Below are 18,179 nucleotides of genomic sequence, written 5' to 3'. Positions count from 1 at the left end.
AACCATCAAAGGAGAGTCTAGAGGCCCCTACATACAAGAGTCCTACAAGGGGGTTTACAAGGTTTCATCTGTTTCTGGAAACCTACACTTTATTTGTAATATAAAATTAATTACCTGTATATTTCTAGCTCTTATTTTACTTGTTGTAACCCTTCCCTCTCCATGTAACTGAAAAATATTAGAAAATGCTACCTTTTTATTATAATTTGTAAATTTTGTCATCAACAGATATGTAGTATTGAAGACTTTAATTTATCAAGTGATTTATTTAAATTGTTGTTACCAAGATAGTAAAATAATAGAGCTGTGTACTAGGTTTTCACCATCAATGTCATTTACAAGGAATAGAGTAAAAGTCAAGCATGCACACTTCCACTCCATTCAAGACGGGACTCTGCAGTTTGGTTCTGGGTTCCTGACTCCCATTCTCGAGTACATTGGAGGTCCCTATGGGTAGCACAAGACTTATTATCTTGGAAATAACCCTTTGATCATTCTATAATGCACACAATGGTATTATTTCATAGTGTACCTTTGCTGGAGTGAAAAGAATAATAGATTGGATTTTATATTGTTCTTTTTCCAGTTTGAAGAAGGCATTTTAGACACCTGTTTCCAGATCCTAAATAGAAGTTTAAATTATCAAGAAGATGAAGTGCTGGACTGTTCTAAAAGATATGATCCTGGCTATGTGGGCAGAGTACTTAGTGCCATGGTAAGGAAAGTATGTGATAGTTTTAAATAATTGACTAGAGTACTATTGCTAGAAGGTATGGAAAGTAACAGAGATTTAGTAATTGAGCCGGAATATTATGGGTTTTAATAATTTGCGTACCTCACTCAACAAGTATGGTGGGCTTAGCAGAATTACACCAAGGTTTTGGCATAAAAGTAAGCCTACCAGTAGGTGGTGTATAGTTGTACGGAAAGGTCTAAAGATACAACTAAATTACATCCAGCATGAGCAACTCTGATAAATCTGTTTGCAGACTCTACAGTCTAAAGGCCCTGTTACATGCAACGACATTGCTAATGAGATATCGCTGGGGTCACGGAATTCGTGACGCACATCCGGCCTCGTTAGCGACGTTGTTGCATGTGACACTTACGAGCGACCGCTAACGATCCCAAATACTCACAAAATTGTTGATCGTTGACACGTCGTTCATTTTCAAAATATCGTTGCTCATTCTGGACGCAGGTTGTTCGTCGTTCCTGAGGCAGCACACGTTGCTACGTGTGACACCCCGGGAACGATGAACAACAGCGTTCTTGCGTCCTCCGGCAACGAGGTGGGAGTGACATTCATGCGGCTACTCTCCGCCCCTCCGCTTCTATTGGTGGCCTGCTGTGTGACGCCGCTGTGACGCCACACAAACCGCCCCCCTTAAAAAAGAGGTTGTTCGCCGGCCACAGCGACGTCATCAGGAAGGTAAGTTGGTATGATGCGAACCGGCGATATTGTTCGCCATGGGCAACAATTTGCCCGAGATGCACAAACGATGGGGGCGGGTGCTATCGCTAGCGACATCGCTGCGTGTAAAGCGGCCTTAAGTTTACTTTGTCTTAATATTAAGACAAATCTTTATTATTCAGTTAAATTTATGTTTAGTTAAAGATATATTTCTATTCATAACATCTTCACATTAAAACATTTTACAATAAGACTTCCAAACAATAACAATTAAAACAATTCATAATATCTTCGCATTTTAACATCTTAACATTTTGATAAAACTAATATGTTATTTTGGAAAAATCCAAACGAAGCAAAGAGACAATTTTTTCAATGAAACTCTTCATGAATTTCATCTTGTAGAACCAATTCTATCACTATTAGACAATATGCAACTTAAAAAGCCCATTCTCCTTAGGCTAAACTGTGTGGCTCAATGCTTATTGCTTCCTTGCAGCACCAGGATCCTGGGTTCAAATCTGACTACTGGCAACTTCGTCATAGAGGTTGTATATTTCCTACCACACTCCAAAAGGCATTGTGAGAGAGCATTTAGATTCAGTGCCCTCAAATACAGGGACAATGATGTCTATTAAAGCAGAACTGTCAGAAGATCATAACAGGAGATATGGGCTGAAACACAGATTTCAGCGATGTGTCATTTATTAAGCTGCATGTGTTTTTCAATTCAAGGAGCCGTGCCCGCAGACGCTGGCCCGTGAGATCTATGGGCCCTGGCGGTGACCTCTTATCCCTATCGGTGGGCTGTTGTCTTCTATAAGGGACTTTGGGTGGGACAGGACCTCTAGTCCTGGCCTCAATCGGTGAATTAACCAGTCCGCTTGGTTCCGGGTTTTGGCTTCAGGGTCCGAGTACCCCCCTTTGTGCTACGGTTTCAGGGTTGGTTCCCCGTGTCGGTACCGGCGGGCTACAACCCTGTCCCGGTCCACCTCGGTTCTGCCGAGCCGTCTTCCAATCTCCTGCTGACGGAGACCAATGTCTGCCTCCTAGCCAGTGGCACCAGGGCTTCAACCCTGGTACCGTTCAACTTGAACTTTCCTGCTGGAGCTACACTTAGCTCCAGCCCACACTCCTCTCCAAACTGAACTTCAGACTAATCCATCTGTTTTTCCCGCCCCTGGCTTTCTGTCTGGCACCCTTGGTGGGCGTGCCCCAACCGCCTGGTCACGCCCACTGGTGTGACTGTCTTTCCCTGAGGGGAGGTGACTAGGGTTTCTGGTTGGCTGTGTGTTTCCTAGTGAGGGAACGGTGTAATGCGGGGGCTTATTTGTGACTACCTGGTTTTGCCAGGGTGTCACACTGGGACTGGGACATAGGCTGATATTGGTTCGAGTGGAATGCGATGTTTTATCCCACTCCACTTGCACCGATTTTCATGCCGTGTGGCTAAGGCCTAAGGCTTGCACTGGGAGTCTGTCATATAGATAGGTGTGACACACAGTGTCTGAACTGTAACCTATAGATGACGCCAGAAAACCTAGGTCAGGCGGGCCATTCAGTACTACATATGTATAGAAAAACACAGGGTGCACAGCCCAAAATTTCTTATTAACTCAAAAAGATGGGTGCAGCATCATGCATGATATGCAATAATGTAAAGGGAAGAAAAAAGCTCATGCATAGCAGACACGCACCACAGATGTAAACACAATATGAATAGATATACTTAAATATATGGAAATTTTATTTGTTCAAAAGGCACATTACAATTAAAATAATTTAAAATCAATACATACAAAAATGACCCCTCAAGAGATAAATAATCCGTAATACAAATGTGACTAGTCAGGGCATCACAGGGTACTGCATTTTCTATTCTTTTGTGCAGGGCTCAACCCCCCATGGTTCTGGGTTCCCTGCCTCCATCAGCATCCAAATCTCAACCACACCTCACACCACACCCTGTTAGACACACCAGAGGGCTGCAGAGCTGGAATAGGGCCGCCCACCTAGGGGTCAGACAAACTGGTGGGAGGAAAGTAGAAAAGAGAGAAGAGAGCTAGCCCTCGAGTAGTAAGGAGCTGGGGAAGTGTGTGGCTCCCGGGGTGTTAGAGGTTGGGTCGCAGACGGTGGTCTGGGCCCAGAGGAGTTGGAGACCCGGTCGCAGGGTATTGAGGCTTGGTGCCTAGACCTGGTCTTGGAGGATGGTTAGCATCTCGAGTCTAATAACCGGCTCGGGACCCAAATCATGGCGGGGTACTGGACCCTAGGTTGGGGAGTAGCTTCAGGCAATCTGGCAATTAACCTGCGGAGGATAGTGACTTTATGGACTATCCCCAAGAAGCTCAGAGATCAGTGGCACTAGTGCAACAAGGGGGATAGGACTTTCCAACCCATGCAGCCCACAGAAATCCCAAGCGTGAGCCCTTGAGAGCACAGCTCCACTACCAACAAGTAGGGAGTAGGGCCCGGACAGCTTTACGCCAACGGGCCACCAGAACACTTCTAATTTGTGCACGGAGGCAGGCTCCGGACCACCCGGCAGTACTATAGGGGACAGATACCCGGACGGGCTGGCCCAAGAGGGCAGCTGCACCCAGAGACTTGGTTTACCTTGTTGTCAGAGTCTGCTTTGCATCATCACCAACACTGCCTGAGTGAGTACATGGTCCTCCCCTGCTTCCAACCAGCCCTGCGCTCCGCTATACCAACATCTCACCATCCAGAGTCCCAGGGCCTCCCCTACTTGTGGAGGGAACATCATCTGGCTGCCCCGCTCCATCTCCCCCAGGTACTCCCATCGGTAGTGGCGGTACTCCCCTTACCGCAAACCACAGGTGGCATCACAAACTCTTATCCCCAGTAAATACCCCCCTTTACATTCCAGTGGCTGCGAGCCCAGCGACCCTCGAGCCACAGCTGACACCTCCCCAGATCCGAGTGGTTCGACCGCTGCAGGGGTGGCACACAAAGATTTCCACTGTCTAAACAATTAACCTCATGTGGTATATGTGGTGTCAAGTTATTAGCAGTTATGAACAATGCAGGTGGCTAAGCCCATGATGGTATAATGGTACAAAAGTACAATATAGATCAACTTAGGGTAAGTTCACACAGTGCATTTTTCGCGGCGTTTTTGCGCGTTTTTCGGATGCGTTTTTGCTCAGAAAACTGCATGACTTTTCTTCCCCAGCAAAGTCTATGAGTTTTCATTTTTGCTGTCTGCACACAGCGTTTTTTTTAGCTGCGTTTTTGTGCTACACACAAAAACGCAGCATGTCAATTATTTTTGCAGCGTTCGGACGGGATCAGACTCCAGTCCGCTCGCTCCAGGAGCTGCCGGTAATCAGCACATAAGTGAGTAGTTTTTTTTCTTTGCACTGATGCATCAGCTGATTGTATAAAAGTTTTTTATACAATCAGCTGATGTGTGATGTGATTCACATCCTTGATCCTGACACATCATCTGATCGCTTTGCCTTCCAGCAAACCGATCAGATGATATTGGATCCGGATGGGACGGCGTGGGACCCTTGACCCAGGATTACTGGGGGGGGGGTTCTTTATTTCAATAAAGATGGAGTTACTAAATGTGTTGTGTTTTATTTCTAATAAAAATATTTTTCTGTGTGTGTGTGTTTTTTATCTTTACTAGAAATTCATGGTGGCCATGTCTAATATTGGCATGACACCATGAATTTCGGGCTTAAGGCCAGCTGATAATATACAGCTAGCCCTAACCCCATTATTACCCAGCAAGCCACCCATCACCAGGGCAGCTGGAAGAGTTAGATACAGCACCAGAAGATGGCGCTTCTACGGAAGCGCCATTTTCTGGGGTGGCTGCGGACTGCAATTTTCAGCGGGGGGGCCCAGAAAGCATGGGCACCCTGCACTGCGGATTCCAATCCCCAGCTGCCTAGTTGTACCTGGCTGGACTCAAAAATTGGGCGAAGCCCACGTCATTTTTTTTTAAAATTATTTCAAGAAATTCATGAAATAATAAAAAAAGGGCTTCCCTATATTTTTGGTTCCCAGCCGGGTACAAATAGGCAGCTGGGGGTTGGGGGCAGCCCGTACCTGCCTGCTGTACCTGGCTAGCATACAAAAATATGGCGAAGCCCACGTCATTTTTTGGGGGGCCAAAAACCTCCTGCATACAGTCCTGGATGGAGGATGCTAAGCCTTTTAGTTCTGCAGCTGTCTACTCTCCTGCATACACTATTGGATGTAGGATGCTGAGCCTTGTAGTTCTGCAGCTGCTGTCTGCTCTCCTGCATACACTATTGGATGTAGGATGCTGAGCCTTGTAGTTCTGCAGCTGCTGTCTGCTCTCCTGCATACACTATTGTATGGAGTATGCTGAGCCATGTAGTTCTGCTCCCTCTGCCTCTCCCTCCAGTATACAGTCCTGTATGGAGCATGCTGAGCCTTGTAGTTTTGCAGCTGTCTGCTCTCCTGCATACACTAGTGGAGAATGAAGAACAACTATGAAGAAGGAAATGACATCAGACCTTTTTTTTGTTTGTTTGTTTTTTTCAGCAATCTTTAATGGCATTGTTCACTGATAAAAAATGCATAAAAAGGCAGTGAGCAAATACGCAGCAAAACGCAGCAAAAAACACACCAAATTGTGGCAAAAACGCACGCGTTTTTGCCGCGGGTGCGTTTTTGTGCGGTTTTTGCCTCAAAAAATGCATAAAAACGCAGCGTAAAAAAAAAGTAGTGTGTGAACCTAGCCTTGTTGTATAACCTAGGTGGACAGTATCTAAAGAGTTCAGTCTGTTCATATATTATATTACAATAACACCATCAATGAATTCCATATGCTAACAAGGTGCACTCACAGTACAATTAATATACGATATGTAAGGTATACGGAATGAAGCATGTTAAATCACACACATGGTGTTCAGTTTGTCAATACCCTGTAGGATTTTGTTTGTGGGGAAACCATGTGATTGTACCAAGGCAACGGAGATAAGGTAAAATAATCCCAAGTCGACACAATGTTAGATTTAGAAAAAACCTTGGAGGAAAAAAGAGCCCGAAGGCTTTAAGTATATATAACCGATACCTGTCACACAAGGTTGTATGCACAATAGTTCGCTATGAAGGATTGCTATATCATCACACTAAAGGCCACTTTACACGCAGCGACATTGCTAGTGATGTCACTGCCGATCGCACCCGCCTCCGTCGGTTGTGCGTCTCGGGCAAATCGCTGCCCGTGGCGCACAATATCGTTAGTCCCTGTCACACGTACTTACCTGCCTAGCAACGTCGCTGTGGCCGGCGAACCGCCTCCTTTCTAAGGGGGCGGTTCGTGCAGCGTCACAGCAACGTCACACAGCATCCGTCCAATAGAAGCGGAGGGGCGGAGAACAGCCGAAAGAAAGACACGCCCACCTCTTTGCCGGAGGACGCAGGTACGGTGTTGTTCCTCATTCCTGAGGTGTCACACATAGCGATGTGTGCTGCCTCAGGAACGACGAACAACCCGAGTCCTGTATCAGCAACGATATTTGGGATTAGAACGACGTGTCAATGATCAACGATTAGGTGAGTAATATTGATTGTTAGTGGTCGTTCGTACGTTTCACACGCAACAACGTCGCTAACGAGGCCAGATGTGCGTCACGAATTCCGTAACCCCAACGACATCTCGTTAGTGATGTTGTTGCGTGTAAAGCCCCTTTAACTGCCTGCAAAGCACACCTAATGGGTATATTGTATAACCACAATTATAAGCAAAGAATAAACCATATGTCTATGAGATGGAGCACCACATGTCCCAGAAAGCCAAAAGGAGATGCCTGCAATTGCCTGCAAGACACACCTAATAGGTATATGACCACAACTGTAAGGAAACGAATAAACCATACGTTTATATGTTGGCGCACCACAAGACCCAGAAAACCAGGGGGAGGTAAAAACAGGGGATCATCAGTGTTCAAGAGGGGCTGTGGAGTAACCTCACGCTTATCGCTGAGAGCAGTTTCGTCAGGGGAAGGTGAGCACTACAGCACTACAAAAGTGCATCTCACACGGATGCGCGAGACGCACAGTGTCTGAGTTGTGGCCTATGAATGACGCACAACACTAGACCAAGCGGGTCAGTTAGTACTATATAACATACAGAACGGGACACACGTTACTGACACCGGGACCCTCAAGTGCTTCACGCCATGGGGGTCCGATACTTAGCGTATAAAAGGAGGAGAGAGCTCATAGGATGACACACACACCGGACTTGACCTTTCACGGATCCGGGTTCGGCTGGAGCCCATCGTGGCAGAGAACGGTACCTCGCGCAGCGTCTGAAAGACTTGTGAGTTAAAACAAATGGAATCGCAGTCACTGTCTCCACCTCTCCTTTACTGGCGCCGGCGCCCAGCGCTGCACGCCAGCGGGGAGCCACTAGTTCCGTCGCCATGCTCTTGGAGCAATCCCGCTCCACCTGTGGGAAGCGACACCATCCCGGTTGCACCGGACATCTGCCCCGGTGAGAGACCCTGCAGCGGCGGCCCCCATCCCTGGCCGCATACCACAGGTGGCGTCACGATCCTATTAGACTTTCCTCACTTCCGACTACTACCTCCATCCTCCCTGCCACCCTCCAATCCTCCTTCCTGTATGCCTCGCGGCAACAGAACCGGGCCAGGCCATCCTGTGACGACGCAGAGGATCTGCACCCCCGGCTCGGCGACGAGTAGGATAAAATACATGCCCCGTGGGGCGCTACAATAGGACATTATCATTGGTGTGCCTAGCTGTCTAATGCCAAGTTGTCTGATCATGTCTCTCATCTGAGGGGGGGGACAGCTCACTGTCTATAGACATTGTACGTAGAGAGCCAGGTGTTAGCGGGGTTAGTTTTCTCAGCTCTGCTTCATACTACATCTAAGAACTTTGCTTGTGTCACAACTGGTGCACCCAGTAAACCAAGTGATACATTGTTGGAATCAGGATCTCTTTTCCTACATTATGCTGCTCTCAGATGAGGTAGCAAAAACCTGATAACAGATTCCTTTTAATTGCTGTGAAATTTGTTAATGCTAAATAAACAAGTAAAATAAAATCCCATCTCTTTTCCTAATACAGATCAACAGTTTTGATGATGAAGGCGTCTTGGAGGGGAGCTGGTCTACTAAATATCCAGGTGGAGTTGATCCTCAGGATTGGCATGGAAGTGTAGACATCCTCAACATGTGGCGTAAAGGAGGTTATAAACCTGTGAAATATGGACAATGCTGGGTCTTTGCTGGAGTCTTGTGCACTGGTAAGATATGTATACTGGCTACTTTCTTCCGCTTTATATAAATTTTGCCCCGTGGCCACCGCCATCATCTCTACGGCTGGCATGTGCACAGTGCTATGTTCACTTTGTAGTTGAATTATTCAAAAACATGGCACCGGAGTCAGCACGTGTGCATACCGCCAACTCCGACGCCATTTTATTAAAGACACTGTGTCTGCGAATATCATCTGAAACAAAATGGTGACTTGTGATATTCACAGAGACAGTGTCTTCAATTAAATGGCACCAGAGTTGGATATTGTGAATGAATGAATGAATGAACATATGTGTGAGTAGCAGCATGCAGTGGTCAGTGCAGGTGACATCAGTGAATTGGCCACATGTGTGTGTATTGGCAAATAACAGAGCAGCACTGTGCACCCTTGTGATTGGTGCAGTGATGTCAGTGACCTCGACCGGCCCCTGCACCGCTGTACCTGCTTCAGCAGCTCCTCCACCTCCTGATTCACCTGTGCCCTGCGCTGAGACACCACTGCAGGCCTCTCTAACACACAGCACCGTGCAGCCTCCATGGACACGTTCAGAGTTATATAGTGAACTAGCTGTAGTACCCGGCATTGCCCGGGATAGTAACTGTCTCTGTCTCTCTCCGAGTTTCTGTCTCTGTCTGTCTGTCCATAGCAACCAATCAGAGCTCAGCTTTCACTTTTCCTCAGCAGCTTCAATGCTTTCTTTATTTCTGAAGTAGTAAAGAGGCGTGACCTGTGACTGAAGAGGGTAGGTCTATTGTGCACTGCTGGAGCCAATCAGGATCTGGGGACGTGTCCTGACTTCAGACAGAGGACGCGTTCAGCATTATATAGTGAATCCCCAGTATAAGGCCTCTTTCACACGTCCGTGCCTCCGGTACGTGTATGGTCAGTTTTCTCACGTACCGGAGACATGGGCACACGTAGACCCATTAAAATCAATCGGTCTGCGTTCACGTGCGTATTCTGCCATGGACGGTGTGTACATGTGGAGCATATGTGTGCCCGTGTGCTCCACACGTAGACATGTCCATGTTTTCTCCGGCATCACGGGTGTCACACGGAACGCAAACGGGTCACACGTAACACAAACGGACCACACGGATGTGCTCCATGTGACACGCACCGGAGAAAACACATGCATCTGCGAGAGAAAAAAAAAAAATTTTACTCACCTTCTCCAGCGCTGCTGTCTCTGCCGCTGCTGTCACTTGCGTCCGACCGCTGCTCATTATGCTCATTGCATATTCACTTCACTGCAGCTGGAAGCAGCAGCAGAGGGGAGACCGGAGACCGAAGAACAGCACCACGGAGAGCAAGGCCAGGGACTGGTGAGTAGAAAGTTTCCGTTCTCCGTGTGTTATCACGGATAACACATGGAGAACACACGTGAGCCATAAAAATGGCTCACGGAGGGCAAAAAGCACCTTTGACACGTCCGTGAAAAATGTGCGTGGTTTTTCACGGATGTGTGAAAGAGGCCTAAGGGGTATTTTGCACACTACGACATTACAAGCCGATGCTTGCGATGCCGAGCATGATAGTCCCCGCCCCCGTCGCACATGCGATATCTTGTGATAGCTGCTGTAGAGAACATTATCACTACGGCAGCTTCACATGCACTTACCTGCCCTGCGACATCGCTCTGGCCAGCGAACCGCCTCCTTCCTAAGGGGGCGATTCGTGCGGCATCACAGCGACGTAACACGGCAGGGGACCAATAGAAGCAGGGGGGGGGAGATGAGCAGGACGTAAGCATCCCGCCTACCTCCTTCCTTCCTCATTGCAGGCGGGACGCAGGTAAGGAGATGTTTCTCGTTCCTGCGGCTTCACACACAGCGATGTGTGCTGCCGCAGGAACAAGGAACAACATCGTAACATCGGTCCTTCCGAAATTATGGAAATGACCAACGCTACACCGATCATATGATTTCGACGCTTTTGCGCACGTTAATCATAGTAAAAAGGATTCACATACTCCGATGTCGACAGCGACGCCGGATGTGCGTCACTTTCGATTTGACCCCACCGACATCGCAGCTGCGATGTCATCGTGTGCAAAGTACCCCTAAAGGTACCGTCACACTAAGCAACATCGCTAGCAACATCGCTGCTGAGGCACAACTTGCTAGCGATGTTGCTGTGTGTGACATCCAGCAACAACCTGGCCCCTGCTGTGAGGTCGCTGGTTGTTGCTGAATATCCTGGACCATTTTTTAGTTGTTGCTCTCCCGCTGTGAAGCACACATCGCTGTGTGTGACAGCGAGAGAGCAACAAATGAATGTTCAGTGAGCCGGCTTCTGCGGACGCTGGTAACCAATGTAAATATCGGGTAACCAAGAAGCCCTTTCCTTGGTTACCCAATATTTACCTTCGTTACCAGCGTTCGCCGCTCTCACGCTGTCAGTGCCGGCTCCCTGCTCCCTGTGTCGCGGGCGGAGGAGGGGACGCTGCGCTCTCCCACTGCTCGGGTCCGGCTGCTGCTGCTGCTGCTCGGTGGTGGCTCGAGCGGTGGGCCGGATCCCGGGGACTCGAGTGGCGTTCCTCGCCCGTGAGTGAAAGGGGGGATTGATTGTGGGGGGATTTGGGTATTGTCCGTGACGCCACCCACGGTTGTGGTGATATTGGTGACACCACTGCTGCTCTGGACGGGGATCCCGGGAGCGATGACAGGGAACAGCTTTGATGTTAGTTCTCCCCTCCATGGGTAGGGGGTTGGTTGTCCCGGGACCCGGTGATGGGGTAGGGATGGATGGCAGGCGGGTTGCGGGGACTGGTGAGGTGCAGGGTCGCGGGGGCATACGGCACGGTGATACTCACTCAACCAATGATGAGGACACAGTTCTCGGTAAAACACACGGCTGGATGGACTGGTCCCACAGATGGCTGCGGTGTTGTTTCTCCCGGCAGGTTGGTGATGACTGCCTTTCCCTGCACCTATGTACGGTAAGCGGTTCCAATGGGTTCCCACCGGTAACCCACTCCCCAGCTTGGATATGGGCCAGAGGAGCCCCTTTTGCCCGCAGGCTCTGGCCCTGGGAAACGGTTGCCTTGGCGGTGGCGGTGTCTCCCTCTCTTGGTTGGACTGTTGCCTTCTGTCGGGACTTGGCTGCTGGGAAACCCAGGAGGTTCCCTTCGCTAATGAATTTGGCAAATTCATGGCGACTCCTAGCCTTGCCGGGGTCCGTAAGCCCCTGCCAGATGGTGCTGGCTTCTCTTTGCGTACCGGTCCGGTACCGCCGGGCCACCGCCCATCCACGGTCCTTACGGTAAACTCCGATAGGCCACTCCTGCAGACGGTCACCACCGTCTGCCAACCTTGCTGATCCGTCCGGGCCACACACCCGGACCAACTTCAGGCTGCTTAACTGCCACTTTTTCCTTCCTCTCACTTTCCACTCAAAACCTAATCTCTCCACTCCTCAACTCATCTGCCTGCCTTTCCCACCTCCAGGACTGTGAACTCCTTGGTGGGCAGGGCCAACCACCTGGCCCACCCCCTGGTGTGATCATCAGCCCCTGGAGGAAGGCAACAACGGTTTGTGTCTGACTTCGGTGTGCCTGACTGGGAGTGTGGAGTGTGTGGGTGTTGTTCTCTGTGGCCCCTGGCTTGTCCAGGGTGCCACATTACCCCTTAGTTAAATGCAGACCGTCCGCGGGCTGCCCGTCCATCACCGGTTTTATTTTCACAACTGAAAAATAGAAAAACGGTAACACATTACAAGTAAAATAACATCTTCCCACATCGGGAGGTACTCTTATTTAAACGTTACGGTTACGGCTTCCGCTCTCTCCCACCCAAGCAACCTGGCCCTGATGCTGCCTCTAAGCAAATAGGCAGCACCCCTTGACCCCAGTCCAGCACAAGTTGCCCGAGCGGGTTCTGTCCTTTTCAGGGGACCCACGTCCATGGGGAACCCCTGAAACCCCCAGAGGATTGCCACCGGAACCCACCTGGTTAATTTTTCGGTAATCCACACACATCCGCATGGTGCCATCCTTCTTTTTAACCAGTACCAACGGGGTGTCCCAGGGACTACAGCTGTCCCTAACAACCCCTGCCTCCTTCATGTTCCTTAACATGTCCTTGGCATATTGGTAGTGTGCAGGGGGAATAGGCCTGTACCTCTCTTTGATAGGGGGGTGCTCACCGGTGGGGATATGGTGTTGGACCCCCTTAATCTGCCCAAAGTCCAGGGGATGTTTGCTAAAAACCTGCTCATACTCCCGTACCACCCGGTATACCCCTTCCTTGTGATGTGTAGGGGTATCGCCAGTGCCTACGTGTAGCTGTCGACACCACTCGTCTAACTCCCTTTGGGATGGGTGAGTGCTGGCAGTAGGTGGTGAGATTGGGGGAATGGCCTCGTGGATGGTGTGGGGATCCAAGGTGAACAAATTGGCGAGGGTAGCGTACCGGGGAAGCCTGACTTCATCCTCCCCGCAGTTCAGCACCCTCACGGGCACTCTCCCCTTCTTTACATCTACCACCCCTCGGGCGGCCATTACCATGGGCCAGTGTTCAGAGGGCATGGGCTCTATCCTGGCGGGGTAGTCACGCCCCTGGGACCCTACCGCTGCCCTACACCAAATCATCATCTCGCTCCTGGGAGGCACAATCAAAGGGGCAACATCCATCACTCTCACCCCACCAATCTCTCCTCCTGTCGAGTTCACATGTTGGCGGTACATCAGGGCTAGGATCTCACGCTGCACAGCCCTTTGTCGGCTCCCCACCGCCGTAGCGGCCAGCTGCTGTAGTAGGGTCAGCACATCACTCATACAGTGCTCCATCACGTTAGTCCCTAAGACTACCTTCGGGTTATGATCACTGGGTTCATTCATTATCACAATCATACCCTGGTGTTGCAGTTCAGCTCGTCCCACAGTCGTGGCCACTTGCTTGTACCCCACTTGGGTCAATGGGAGCCCATCAGCAGCAATTAGTGTTATACTGGCATCTGAGGGAGCCAGCTCGTCTTTTCCCCAATACCGTTGATACAGTGTGTATGGTATGGTGGTTACCTGTGATCCAGTGTCCAGGAGAGCCATCACCGGTATGCCGTCCACAGCCACGGGGATGATGGGCCGGGCCCCGATGTACCGGTCCTGCCAGTCTGGGGGGCCACGAGGTTCTACTCCTGAGGATTGGCCCGTGGCCCCAGGGGTTGCTCGTTTAACGGACACCGTCGGGAGTAGTGGCCGGGTTTGCTGCACCTGTAACAGATTGGGGGTCCATTCCGTGAGTCATTGGCCCTTCTCCGCTGCATCCAGGGGACGTCCTCAGGGCTGTCGGCGAGCTGCATCTTCACCGGGGCCTGGGATCTGGTAGGAGGCTGGAGTGTGGCGAGGATCTTAGCGAGGTCCCCATCCATGCGGCGAACTTGAGCAGCGAGTTCTTCCATCGTCCCGCTTGGGGCTGCAGGCACTGGAGGTGCTGGTGGGGTAGGGGCCACCACAACGGGAGCAGTCTCAACCGGCCATGGGGCTGGCTCAGGAGCTTCGAATGCGGGGGGTTGCAGAGCTTTGATGGCCCGTTCCTTTAATACGGCAAAGTCCACATCCGGGTGTTCTAGGGCCCACAGCCGAAGCTGTTTGCGGTCCTCTGAGGACCTCATCCCCTGCACAAACTGCTCACTTAACATTTTGTTACTGTCCACACTGTTGATGGTGTCTACCCGCTTCAGTGTGCGGAGGGCGGTTTGCAGGCGCAGGGCATAGTCCCGAATGCTATCTGCGGGTCGTTGCCGGCATTGATAGAACTGCATCCGCAACTCTGCCTCGGTACGGGTCTCAAATGCAGTCTGCAGCTTTTCAAATATGGTGGCTACAGAGGACCGGTCCCCCTCGGCCCAGGTCTCTGCTTCTTGCTCAGCCACGCTGGTTAGCTGCCCCAGCACTAGCGCTGCACGTTGCTTATCAGTCAGGGGGTACAGTTCTAGTAGCGGACTAAGTTTTTTTCGGAAAACCTGCAAGGCATTAGGTTTCCCATCGTACTGCGGTAGCCAGGCAGCTCCGGGCACATAGGGCAAGGAGAACGGCATCACCTGAGCGAGAGCTGGGGCCGTGGAGCCCCCCGTCAGCGCGGCCGGGATCTGGGCAGGCCCATTCCCATCTACGGGTGCTTCCGCGGCTGCGTCCGCCGCTCTTCCAGTGGCTCCGTCGGGCGCAGACATCTTGTTTCCGTCCCCCTTAGTCTCTTTCCGGCTCCTCCTCTACAGGGGCGGGTTTTGGCCTTCGCGCCTCCACTACTCGAGGAGACGCTCGAGCGGGAATTTTTCGCGCCCAAGATGGCGGCTTTTCAAATTTTCCGGCCGGACACCTCCGGCGGTCACACAAGGCGAACTTCCACCAGTCAGTAGAACGGTAGGATCCTGTTCGTGACGCCAAGTTGTCGCGGGCGGAGGAGGGGACGCTGCGCTATCCCACTGCTCAGGTCCAGCTGCTGCTGCTGCTGCTGCTCGGTGGTGGCTCGAGCGGTGGGCCGGATCCCGGGGACTCGAGCGGCTTTCCTCGCCCGTGAGTGAAAAAGGGGATTGATTGTGGGGGATTTGGTTATTGTCCGTGACGCCACCCACGGTTGTGGTGATATTGGTGACACCACCGCTGCTCTGGACGGGGATCCCGGGAGCGATGACAGGGAGCAGCTTTGATGTTAGTTCTCCCCTCCGTGGGTAGGGGGTTGATTGTCCCGGGGCCCGGTGATGGGGTAGGGATGGATGGCAGGCAGGTTGCGGGGCCTGGTGAGGTGCAGGGTCGCGGGGGCAGCGCTGTGCCGCACGGCACGGTGGTACTCACTCAGCCAATGATGAGGACACAGTTCTCGGTAAAACACACGGCTGGATGGACAGGTCCCACAGACGGCTGCGGTGTTGTTTCTCCCGGCAGGTTGGTGATGACTGCCTTTCCCTGCACCTATGTACGGTAAATGGTTCCAATGGGTTCCCACCGGTAACCCGCTTCCCAGCTTGGATATGGGCCGGAGGAGCCCCTTTTGCCCGCAGGCTCTGGCCCTGGGAAACGGTTGCCTTGGCGGTGACGGTGTCTCCCTCTCTTGGTTGGACTGTTGCCTTCTGTCGGGACTTGGCTGCTGGGAAACCCAGGAGGTTCCCTTCGCTAACGAATTTGGCAAATTCTCGGCGACTCCTAGCCTTGCCAGGGTCCGTAAGCCCCTGCCAGATGGTGCTGGCTTCTCTTTGCGTACCGGTCCGGTACCGCCGGGCCACCGCCCATCCACGGTCCTTACGGTAAACTCCGATAGGCCACTCATGCAGACGGTCACCACCGTCTGCCAACCTTGCTGATCTGTCCGGGCCACACACCCGGACCAACTTCAGGCTGCTTAACTGCCACTTTTTCCTTCCTCTCACTTTCCACTCAAAACCTAATCTCTCCACTTCTCAACTCATCTGCCTGTCTTTCCCGCCTCCAGGACTGTGAACTCCTCGGTGGGCGGGGCCAACCGCCTTGCCCACCCCCTGGTGTGATCATCAGCCCCTGGAGGAAGGCAACAACGGTTTGTGTCTGACTTCGGTGTGCCTGACCGGGAGTGTGGGGTGTGTGGGTGTTGTTCTCTGTGGCCCCTGGCTTGTCCAGGGCGCCACACCTGCACACATAGCTGGAGTACACATCGGGTAATTAACCCGATGTGTACTCTGGCTAGGAGTGCAGGGAGCCAGCGCTAAGCGGTGTGCGCTGGTAACCAAGGTAAATATCGGGTTGGTTACCCGATATTTACCTTAGTTACCAAGCGCAGCATCGCTTCCATGCGTCGCTGGGGGCTGGTCACTGGTTGCTGGTGAGATCTGCCTGTGTGACAGCTCACCAGCAACCCGTGTAGCGACGCTCCAGCGATCCCTGCCAGGTCAGGTTGCTGGTGGGATCGCTGGAGCGTCGCTTAGTGTGACGGTACCTTAAGACACACTGTAGATTTTGATAGTATTATATAGTTAATATACTTGTGCATTTTTTAAAGATAGCTATCTCATAGATTTCTAAAAGATTAGAATAGCAGTAAATCTATTAGCTGAAACAAAGCCTCCAGTTGCCCTAAGAAGATGCAACACTTTGTTCTTATGAGACTGTATTTAAACTCTTTAACACAAAGCATAGTAGTAAGTCAAAGTGACCTACATATGCTCAGCATAAATAAGTACACCCCAACAGATTTGTCAGAAAACCTTTAGTTTTCCTTCAGAAGTAACAATTTAAATGCGATTTCATAATACAAAATAATATAATAATATTTATTCATTTATATAGCGCTAACATATTCCGCAGTGCTTCACATACATTTGCAACATTGTCCCCATTAGGGCTGACAATCTAAGTTCCCTATCAGTATGTTTTTGTAGTGTGGGAGGAAACCAGAGAACACCCACGCAAACACAGGGAGAACATACAAACTCCTTGCAGATGGTGTCCTTGGTGGGATTTGAACCCAGGACCCCAGTGTGGCAAGACTGCAGTGCTAACCACTGAGCCACCGTGCCACCCTAATACTCCCATAAATGCCGGCAGGTTACAAATCCTCCAAGATAGACCAGACCGACACTAAAAAAGGTGAAGCCACCAGAAGGTGCATATCAGATAGGGGGCAAAGCATTTACATTTAGGCTATGTGCCCACGGGACATTGTACCCGCCGATTTTGCCGCGGAAAACCTGCGGATTTATCTGGATTTTCTACATAAATCCGCAGGTTTTAGCAAGTACAGACACTCGCCATGTTATCCTATGGGACATATGTCTGTGTCCATGCTGCGGTATGTGCGGCTGCGGAACATGCTGCGGATGTCTCGCAGCCTCATGTAACTGCATGTCAATTATTCATGCGGAAATATCTGCGGAATTCCCGGCCCTCCACTATGGAGATAGAGGCAGGTAAGTCGCACGAATGTCCGCAGGTTTACCGCAGATATTTCACTGGAATCCCGCAGCAATGGATAGTTCCTGATTCCGGGGAGCTGCTGCGGAAAATCTGCAGACATACCTGTGGAAATATCCGCAGGTACATAGTCCCGTGGGCACATAACCTTAGAGCTTCCCTCCACTGGTGCATGAATTTGTAATATAAAGTAAAGACATAACACCTGACAGTAATGGCGCAATAATACTGATTAAATTAATACCTTCAGTGAAGAAATTGGCTATGTTGTTCTTCTTTAATTAGCATTTGACGTTTTTTGATTATTAGATTTTGGTATAAAGGCGCTGTGAATGCCACTTCTCATCTCAGTTTGTGATTCCCTCACCCTTCGCCTGCCTGCTGTTCTTGAATGATAGATCGCAGCTTTTTCAGTGACTTGCATCCTCTGTTTGAAATGTCAGCATTGACCTGACATTTAAATACCTGAGGCAGGCAGAGGGTCTATGGAATTACAGACAGGAAGAAGAAATTATTATTATTATTATTATTATTTATTTATAGAGCACCATTAATTCCATGGTGCTGTACATGAGAAGGGGGTTA

General features: G+C 50.5%; 1 protein-coding gene across 1 annotated transcript in view; it reads left to right on the top strand.

Moving 5' to 3' along the window:
• LOC142311401 (protein-glutamine gamma-glutamyltransferase E-like) overlaps nt 1–18,179 on the top strand; it is an 80,129-nt gene that overhangs the window by 30,511 nt on the left and 31,439 nt on the right. Inside the window, exons 5-6 of the mRNA XM_075349788.1 lie at nt 587–715; nt 8,522–8,699. Of these exons, the coding sequence (XP_075205903.1) occupies nt 587–715; nt 8,522–8,699 (307 nt within the window). The remainder of the gene's footprint in view (nt 1–586; nt 716–8,521; nt 8,700–18,179) is intronic.

The sequence above is a fragment of the Anomaloglossus baeobatrachus genome, chromosome 5 (genome assembly GCF_048569485.1).
Source record: "Anomaloglossus baeobatrachus isolate aAnoBae1 chromosome 5, aAnoBae1.hap1, whole genome shotgun sequence".
Classification (NCBI taxonomy): domain Eukaryota; kingdom Metazoa; phylum Chordata; class Amphibia; order Anura; family Aromobatidae; genus Anomaloglossus; species Anomaloglossus baeobatrachus.
The sequence above is the reverse complement of the archived record's forward strand: the minus strand, read 5'-3'. Positions and strand labels throughout refer to the sequence as shown.